Below are 9,855 nucleotides of genomic sequence, written 5' to 3' on the forward strand. Positions count from 1 at the left end.
GGTTCTTTTTACAGAGCTCCCCCAACCTGAACTTTTGGATCCCGTCCCTGGGCCCAGGCCGTCCGGCGACTTCCGCCGAGTCAGCAGTGCCGCCTCGATCGGAGCCAGAAGTCTAAAAGTGGCTATCATCGATCTGGCACATCCTCACGCGCCTCCGCTCAGCCCCGAGGAACATCTGGAGCCAAAATCTCCATGTTCTCCACGCACTTTTAACAGGAACATCTCCATGTTCCTCCTGGAGGGAACGCCAGATCTTTTTAGATTGGCCTTTTAGCTAATAGGATATTTTCTGTCTCACAAATACGGTCTCGGGGCACAAGATAAGTTGAATGTGCTTCTGCACTCAAACCCAGGAATGTGGCTAAATGGGAGGGAGCAGCTGGTACAGCTGTGGAGTAACCGGAGCTCACCGCTGTTGTGTTTTCAAGAGCAAGGGAGGCCAAGCAAAAAGTTCCCTCAGAGAGGAAATGCTGAGCAAAACAAAAGCCAACGTGATCGTGTTTTGTGTGAACCCTGTCTGCGTGTTGCTATCGAGTTACTACTAACGAGCACCCTCGCGGGTGAGTGTCCAGATGTTGCGTAAGGGATTAGCTACGCTCCAGCGCACAATGGTGGGCCACGGGAGGCTACGCCTTTGAAGCAACTAGTGCTATATTTAACCTGGGATTTAAATCCCGCAACGAGTGCATTTGTCATGAAAAAAACCCTCTCAAGGTTTCATTAGGCCTTCTAGCATTAGCGCTAACACACACCGGACAGAAAGGCCCTTCTGGGTGTCTCTTATTCCCAATTCCATGCGTAGGAACTTGGAACTCGTCTTTCTTCCTCCGACTGTTTGTTTTGCGCAGGATAAGTGATGACATATGCGTCATTTTTTTGGGCCAGTGCCCTCGCTTCATTAACTCTGGAGTGCAGCCAAATGGGTGGCACATATATCTCGGTGCTGTGTTTGCCGTATCCGTGGCGACTGCGGAGCAGAGCAGAGGCATGCGATCGCTCCTAGAGGTCTGCCAGGGAAAGCACGGTCCTTCAAATGCTGCAATCGCGAAACTAACAAAAGGTCTTTTTTACGTGGTCCCCTGCAGGTGCAACCCTTGGACGTCCTGAGAACATGAGAACGTCAGAGGCTGCAACACAGTGAGAGAACAAAGCTCTAATTGATCTCCTGGGCTTTGCTTTTGAAGGTAAACAGGTGGGAGTCAACAGCGTTCGTTATCCAGGCAGGCTAATTACGGTTAGCCGTGTGCATCCTTCGATAGCACCCTCACTGCCGAGGTGTGGTTAACCTCTCGATGGAAGCCAGCCCACTGTTCTTTTCATTTGATTATATTATTTACAGCAAAGCATCAAAGTCTCCAGGAGACTCTTTGATGGTTTTCATACACCAGGCTTACGCTGTGAAAGACTTGAACCCATCATTTCATCTCAGTTCACCGCTGGAATGTGCCCGTCAGCCCCCCACTTCCCCCTTTGCCTCACCTCATCAGCAACCTGACACCACCCCAGTGACCCCTGGGAAGCTTTAGTTTTTACTCATATTTTTAGATATCCCATCAGGCTTAGAGCTTCTGTGAGAGTGGCCAGCTGCTACGCACGTCCGTCAGGGCCCATATGTCATGAGATACTCAGCCAGTAAACCGATCGGGTTTTCAAATAGTCAAATGTACCATTTCTGCCAGATCATTTCTGAAATGTCTCATGGCTCAGCTGCAGGTCCTCTCAGGTGTTGGCGTCAGCAGCGGACTCAGTGTTGCAATGCTGTGTGGGCAAACGAAAATCAGGGTGGGGTGGTGCGTGTGTGTGTGTGCGTGTGTGTGTGGGCGGGGGGGGGGCAGCTTCGGAACATGACAGCGAATGCAGAGGCAGCAGAGTCCAACGTGAACTGCTGATGGAGACGCTGAAGGCCAGCTGCCCGGTCATGCAGGTGAAAAACGGACTTTCAGAAGAACCCGACCCCCCAGTTTCTACTGATTACAGAACCTGAGCCGCCCTGTTAGGTAACAAGTGGAACTTCTAGTTTTAGATCTGAATCAGCGCTTTGGCTCTGCCACTGTCCTGCAGGTGAGGCTCCGCCTCCACGCCCTCACCTGTCGACTCTTATAGAGGACAGTGTGTCGAACACAGTTAGTCTGGAATCCTTCCAAAGGTTTATGTAACACATGTAAAAATGTAACCAAGAATTCCTCTTTAAAGGCTTGAAATGTATTAAAATATGCATCTAAAGAGCAAGAGTGCTAAAACAAGTTTTTTTCGGGAACTTGAGGGCATCACTCAGCACCAATCATGCAAATTTCCCGTGATAGCGGATAAGTCAAGTCCCAGCTTTATGCTTTTTCAACATCCTCTTCCTTCAGTCCTTCAGAACCTGCGACGAATCGCGATTAATTTCAGACTGTTGAAATGCTTGCAAAAAACGTCAAAAACGACGCAAGCTAGCACACCTTTGGCAACAGGAGGGGAATTATTGCCTTCTTTTTACAAGTTGCCTCTTAACTGCAACAGTTTGAGAGGGAATAAAGCAACAACCTACTTGTTGTTTGCTACTCGCACCACCATTTTGTCCAGGGCAAAGAGTTGACCTCGTAGCCAATAATCCAGTGTCCCGGACCATCCCATGCCAAGGCAAACCCGCCTGAGGGGAAACTGCATTTAGAGACTGTTAATCGAAATGTCTGGCTCCCCCTCCCCTCGGCCCACACCCCCACCTCTGTCCATCAGCCTGCACTCGGCTCCTGCCGGTATGATTTTCATGGCAGCATTTTAATAATGGCTTTAATCAGAGTTCAGTGAGAGTTCATGGCTGCCCTTTGATAAACAATGCTGACTTTATCGCGCCGCTTGGCAGAGCTGCCGCTGGTTTGCCATGGGTGCCGTTTTCCTCAAGAGTCTGGCAGGGAAACTCAGGAAAGACTGCACATTCCAAAGCAAGAACGCTAACCCGGTGGCGGGGCAAACTGAAAATCGTAGCGTTTTGAACCCCACCCGAGCCGACCTCATTTGTCTTAGTTATCGAACAAGCGGCGCCGTTGCGATGATTGACACGTGCGCCTGAAACCCCCACGCTGTCCGTTAACCTGTATCGGAGTAGGCGCCTTTCATCACGACATGCTGCAATCAATCACGCATCATCTGCAAAATCAATAATCAAGTCCTTCAGGACGCCGCTGAGGGGCTAAAGGAGAGCTGGTAACTCAGGCAAATGCTTCATGTTTCTTCAGAAAGCTACAATCAGCTGTCATTTTGGAGGCAAATCGAGGCTAACTGCAAGTACAAGAGCGAGACATCGCTGCAGTAAATCAGAGCTGCGGTCGGTCACAATGAGCCTCCTCCACATTTTGAGGCAAATGCAGATTTTCCCAGTAGCAATGAAATGTTCGCAAAGGTTAAAGTCACTTTGATCTGTGAGTGAAGCAGGTCAGTGTCTGTTTTATTGGTTTAACTTCCTGGCACGGGGATTCAAAAGGTTACAGGAGATTAGGATTATTTTAATGGAACAGTCAACAAGATTTAGGAGGGCTGTAAAATTGTTGGCCTCGTCTGCTGCCACGAGCTATCTTTGGTTATTTAAATACACTTGTTCAGTTCAGGCTCAACAGTGTAAAAATTTGGAACGCTTCCCTATTGCTAATTTGAACAAATAGTCATTAATTTGCCGATGTTAGCTTCCATTAGAACCTGATAACCCCATTAAATCCAAAATTACCATTAGACCATCGCTCCTGTCACCTGCTGGGAAATTACAGACAGATTTTGGCGGTGCTTTGAGTCCGTTATCTCTGAGATAAATCCCCGAGCTGGAGTAATAAACACGGGCAGATAAGGAAAGGAGTCGACTGGAGAAGCAGCTCCCCATCAATCCCGGTCCCACCGACCGGGCGCAGCCCAAAAGATGAGAGAAGCATCAGTCAGGCCAGCCAGCGCTGCTCAAACAGATTTGATTTGTCAGGCGTAACCTTGAGGCGCGCTACACTGGCTCACATGTATCTTTGCTCTCACACGATGCCATAAGTGATGGCTCTGAATACGAACCCAACGTGCGTGCAAGGCGCCGTTCACTCGAGGGGGTGTCTCTGGTGACCCCGGGCGGACGTGGAAGATGTTTAAACTCTGCGACTGTGAAGAAGTTGCACAATGTGATTTTAGACCTACTGGTTCAAGTTCAAATAAAATAGGACACTTTTTATTCCACCCCCTTTTAATCACCCCCTTGAAGGCACATTAACATACAACGCGTTCCCAGAGCTCCTCTGACAGGTCAAAGGTCCTCAGATTCAGGGAGGAGCACATGCTCCAGCGGAAGAGCCGGCACGGGAAAGGGAGCACATGTGGACACCCACCCAAGAGCAGATCGGTTGAAGGAGGGCTGGTTGGGTGCCGTGTGTCCCTGGAGCTCAGGGTAGTCAGGGAGGGGCTCCACCTTGAGTGTCTTGACAGGATCCGGTCTGGGTTCTTTGCTGAAGCCACCGAACGGGATCGCCACCCTAAAGTTGATGGATGGACAGTGTTTGGTAAAGCTCAGCCAATGGTTACCCTCAATCCTTGATGACCTGTTGCCTACCTGTTGAAACTTTTGTACACCGGTTTGTCCGATTGGGGCTGGGAGGGGGGGCAGGGCACAGGAGCCTCAGTCAACGCCAGGTTAACACCAACGGCCTTCTCCCAGGGCGACTGGTAAGACTTTGGCATAGCGGTGCTGTTGAACTTCTCTGGAGGGACGTCTTTCAAGGGCACTCCATATCCTGAGAGTGTCACATTCGGACGTTCAGGGGAAGAACACAACAAACTCAGGCTTTGGGGAACTAAGCCTCCAAACCTCAAGATACATAACAAACACAAGATTTGTGTTCAACAGCTTGCAAACTGTTCCCAACAATTTTTTGAACCCTAACCCTCAAATGGGGCCCCCTCTCGAGTTGGAGCGTTTGTAGCGCCCCCAGAGGCCATTTTTTCTAACCAGGTTGAATCTGAAGACTTCAGAGTGTCTCTATTAGATGTAAACAACTTTTAACTCAGTTTAGGTGTGAAAATGGTATTAGGTGATTGTCGATCTAAATTTTAGCACTTAATTGGTGAAATTTGAGGCAAAAAAGAGGGAAAATTTGCAGCGTGTGTTGTGATTTTACAGGAAAGCTTGTGTGGCCATATCACAGCGAGAGTTGCGTGTTTCTGCATGTACGAGCCTGCATGTATGGCTCTTCATGCTTCTGCGTGTGCTGAACAGAGAGGCCTATCGAAAGCACTATCCTTCAAACTCAGCGCTCCACTCAGGGGGGGCTTTGTGAGCATTACGTAACCCGCAGCGTCGTGTCACGTCCTGACCTCTCGCAGTGAACAATCCCCCTTCCGGAGTTTATGTTTTCCCTTGAAGAGGAAGGGAGAGAGAGAGCAAACAGGCCTGTGGGTGAAGTTACAGATTTTTTATTGGGTTTTGGGGGGGTAACAAAACACGGCATCCAGGGGGGAAGGATGTTAGAAACCTAAATCCATGTGGACGTTAAAGAGGAATTCCATAAATCTTTGAATGGACAGAGAGGACAGTCAAATATTGGAATGCTGATGTCCCGAACATATTGAGGAAGTGTATACAGTATTTCAGCGTTCCTCCTGTAATAAATTAGCAAAACAGTCCAAATCTTTCCTTTTCACTGGCTGTTACATTTAAGGTCCCTGCAGCATGGCTAATACGACACCAAATGACCGTCCGTCCATCCCGACGTTCCTGGCAGCTGCAGCGACCCCCTTTCTGCAGTGACGGGTGCATCTCTGCTCCGGAGCTCCAGGAATAACACCTCACCTCACAGCCCGCATCCCTAAATCAGTATTGGCTTTGTGTCAGCCGGGCAGCGCCGGAGTAGTGGGAGGACGTGAGCACAAAGCTGATGGTATCAGTGGCACCGAAGGCAAACAGGAAATGTTTTTGGTTGGGAAAAGATTGTCAAATCCGATCATTTGGGGGGAGGAAATCTTAAAAAATGCCAGACCAATAAGGTCAGGAGAGGCGGAATAAAAGGCGGAATGTGACCGGAAATGAAACTCCACCTGAGGCCGGCAGCTTCCAGGCAAGGAGAAAATGTCCTCCTGCCTGATTTCGAGCGTGCACGAGAAGGAACATCTTATCAAAACATGCACGCCCAGTTCTCTGTGGTGAGCACGTCAGCACAGCGTGCACCAGGAGGAGGAGGGCCACTTCCCATCACACGAACGGCAGTTTACCAAACCTCTTTAAATAGTCGCCGCGGTCAGGACGTTTCACTCTTTGTCGATGACACGTTGAGTTATTTTAGGCTGATCTTAGAAGACTCCCCTGCTGTCTCCTACCTGGGGCGATACTCTCCGGATTGGCTACTTTTGTCGAATCGGCCATCTTTGTCTGCACTTGAGACGGTTGATCGTTGGCCGAATTATCCTGACTGTCGTGGCCATCGGCGGTATTCCCGTTTTCCACCTGAAACTCCAAAGCAACCTAAAAAAGAAGCAAGATGTGAATTAGCGGTTAAAGAATTCTGTCGTGTATTATTGTAGCTATGCGGCAGGAGCCAGTTAGCCTCAACACCCTAGTGGAGACATGGATCACTATCCCGAAAATGCACCACAATGGACTCAAATCAACTGGAATGACTGGCGCTCCTGGTTTCACTATTTCCTATTTTCACTTTGTCCTTTTCTATATAAAATTACTTGACGGTCTGCAAGAAATGGGAGCTGACAAGTGGACGCTGCAGTACTTCTCAACCCTTTGAAAGATATTTATGATGATTTACACCAGCACTTCCTCAGGAAATGTTGACAACTTGAAACAAAATCCCCCGGTTGCCCCGAGCAATAAACAAAGCAGAGATACGCGAGGCGTTCTCACTTCAAAGAAGAGAGGAGAAACCTCCCCGGCGGCCCTGCAATTAGTTCATCCGTGGACTTACAGACGTACACGAGGGCACCGAGAGAAGAAATGAAAGGGCAAATAATCGGGGCTGCTAATTAATTACGTCATGAAACAAAACTTGGCCGGTTCCTCTTAATTCAGTGGGAGCGCTGCTGGAATATTGCTTTACGATCAAGCAGGTCAGATAAACTCTGCTGGGGGAGGGAAACGCCGCCTTGGCACGCAGCCCACGGGTATACAAATGAACCTTAATAAACCACAGATGGATTTAAGACACTGTGCCATCGTGTAACGAGGTTCTGAACGCCACAGGAACCTAGAACACGCCTGCTGTGTGTGCAGTCAGCACCAAGGTCCAACCTTGGCAACGCGGCCCCCGCAACCCTGCAGAATATAAACGCAGAATCAATAAGATTCATCTGGGGTTCTCTTACATTTGGCTGCACGTTGTTTTCGTTGTGGACGCTCTCGAATGTGTATTTCTCAGAGCGTTTCTGGCGCATCTTGAAGAGCCGGGAGCCTCGGTTTGAGGTCAGAGACAGCTCCTCCAGCATGATGTCCTTGGGCACGCTGACTTTTTTCCCAAGATCCACTTCAGCATCTGAACATATACACAACAAGCAGACCAGCCGGTGTTTGATCTTCTCGTCTTTCAAACATAAATTCTATTCGCAGATAAAAGTCCCGGCTCAGTTTTTGCTGACTTTGTCTTCCTGCCAACATGATAGATGAGAAATGTTAATCCACTCATGTCCGGGACTTGTTTTGTGCTTAGCGCCGCGTGCTAGTGCTGCATGGTGATCGTGGAGATGTCACAGGCCCAAACCCCTGTGAGACAGGCCAGAATATCTCCCAGCTGTCAGGAGTCTTCAGACCCTCCCTTTTTAAACACGACAGTTGTCCTCGGCTTGAAATAGCTAGTTTATAAGGGCGACAATAAAAGGGAGTCGATACTTTGGCCCTTAAAAGAGTGGATTTCTGTCCTTAAAGGGAAATTTCTCAGCTTTCCTCACTGGAATGTGCACTTGTGTCCTTCCTGCTTACCTTCCTGCGGGTGAATCTCCCTGCAGATCGCTGCCGCCTGCATTTTCCTCTCCCCGGTCGTCATGGTGGAGAACTGAGACATGGCCGTCCCTGTGGAGACGGCGTCATGGGAGACGAGGACATCGGTCAAACGGGTTCAGGAGAGCGAGGCCGCACGGCTGAGTGGTCGACGTCAGTGACAAAGGCCACAGAAATTACAACGGACCCGTAAACGCAACGCAAAGACTCCCAAAATAGGAGGTTTAAAGAGGTAACGGAGAAAAACATAAAACGTGGAACAAACGCAAAGTTCTGCGTTGTACCCGCAGACATTAGTATCATATCCGAAGTGTGTTACGATATAGAAGGTCAGCTTTTTCGACACTCCCGAAAGACACCTGAGAAAACAGGTTGTCTTTGAATTTGTTCGTCAATTTCAGCTGAGCGAGCAGAACTTAGGCGAGCAGTCAAAAGGGCAACGTTAGCACATCTCTTTAAATAACCTCGCGCCGTTAGCCCCCAGCCTCGGCAGACCTGATGACGGGCTGCGTCAGGCCGTCCAGGAATCGATACGTCAGACACCACCCGCGTGGGCGGACAGAGCAGAACCCTTCAGCAAACGCGTGAGAAAGTGGAGCAAACAGGACACGGGTTTAACTCGAGCTGTGGTGGGAAAAACGCACCTTTTCACAGGTCGATTATGATGAAGCGAGACAGCAAGAAACATCCAATAATACTGAAGGCAAGCGGTGCGGCGGTCAGGCAGACGGAGGGAGCGACGCCGCAGGTGGCGGCGTGAAAATAACCTGATTCAAAGTGCAAATGTCACCTCAGAGCACCTGTGGAGGAGCCCTGATGGGAGCTTACCTGTCCTGGAGGGGAGGAGGGTGTGAGGGTGGGGGGGTTGTCCCGCTGAGCCTGTCTCCTTGGGGTAGGAAGTCAGAAAGATGAGAGGCGAGGGGGTCAGACTGGGTAGCCTGAGCTGCAGCTCTCTGACACTGGGGCAGTTTGTGGGTGGAGGGGGCTGAAGCCTGACCCCGGCCACTGAATGGGTGGGTGGGTGTCACTTTGTCTGTTGTCGTCGCTATTTTGTGGCGGCTATATTTAGATCACTGCCACTATATACAGCTCTGGACGGTGGACCCGACACGTCCGTCAGCGGCGCCTCACATTTGCAAGGATTCGCTTTATAATATTTGTGAATAAAATGATTAATGTCTCACAATTTTCTCTCAAATCGAGTTCATAGTTAGCTTTTTAAAGCTAAATATACCAAAATAGCGGCTAATTGTTGCACTTAAAATGAAGATAAAAATCATTTGAAGACAGAAGTATTGCCTAAGCTAATGCTAATCCATTCTTAGCTAAAAGGTTCCTGCCCTGACAGTGACCTCACAGGAATGTTTCCTGACTTCATCAAACCACTTATGCAACGACGCCATTTGAAACAACCTCAGACATCAGTCAGTCGATGCGTATCGCTGAGGCAGTGGGCGTGGCCTGTTCAGTCACCCTTTGTGCTGGGAAGGCAACTCATGGGGACGAAGGTCATGGTGTCTCTATCAGCACGCCACATGGAACAGGACTGAAAGGTTCCCTGATGAAGCCTGAACGGCAAAAAGAAAGTCGCAGTCATTAAAACGTCTCTGCTCCGGAACTGCTGCGCTAACCAAACGGATACTGTTTATTTGAAATGTCATCAATGATATAACCCAATGGACTCAGCTCACCTCGTAATCCAATCACACTGTTGTAATTGGCTCGGCTAGATCAAATCGGCGGCCTGCATGCGTCTTTTCTCACTGGCAAAAAAAGAGAGAGAGATGGATGAAATCAGGATGAGAACTACGCCCGGAATTAGGTGGATTAGAGAGGTGTGTGCCGGAGCCCCGCCCCTTTAATGACAACTTTATTTCACGTGCAAATCTTTCAAAGTTAGCAAACAATGATAG

General features: G+C 49.2%; 1 protein-coding gene across 1 annotated transcript; it reads right to left on the bottom strand.

Annotated features, from left to right (window-relative positions):
- Window positions 1-4,177: 4,177 nt before the first annotated feature.
- Window positions 4,178-9,774, bottom strand: myoz2a (myozenin 2a). Its single transcript, XM_057027852.1, has 7 exons — window positions 9,634-9,774; window positions 8,771-9,510; window positions 7,925-8,014; window positions 7,315-7,481; window positions 6,319-6,463; window positions 4,559-4,739; window positions 4,178-4,481 (listed from the first exon to the last, which is right to left on the bottom strand). The coding sequence occupies exons 3-7, from the start codon at window positions 8,004-8,006 to the stop codon at window positions 4,256-4,258; spliced, it is 801 nt and encodes a 266-aa protein (XP_056883832.1). The 5' UTR covers window positions 8,007-8,014; window positions 8,771-9,510; window positions 9,634-9,774; the 3' UTR covers window positions 4,178-4,255.
- Window positions 9,775-9,855: the final 81 nt, after the last annotated feature.

Source organism: Takifugu flavidus, chromosome 3 (assembly GCF_003711565.1).
Source record: "Takifugu flavidus isolate HTHZ2018 chromosome 3, ASM371156v2, whole genome shotgun sequence".
Lineage (NCBI taxonomy): Eukaryota > Metazoa > Chordata > Actinopteri > Tetraodontiformes > Tetraodontidae > Takifugu > Takifugu flavidus.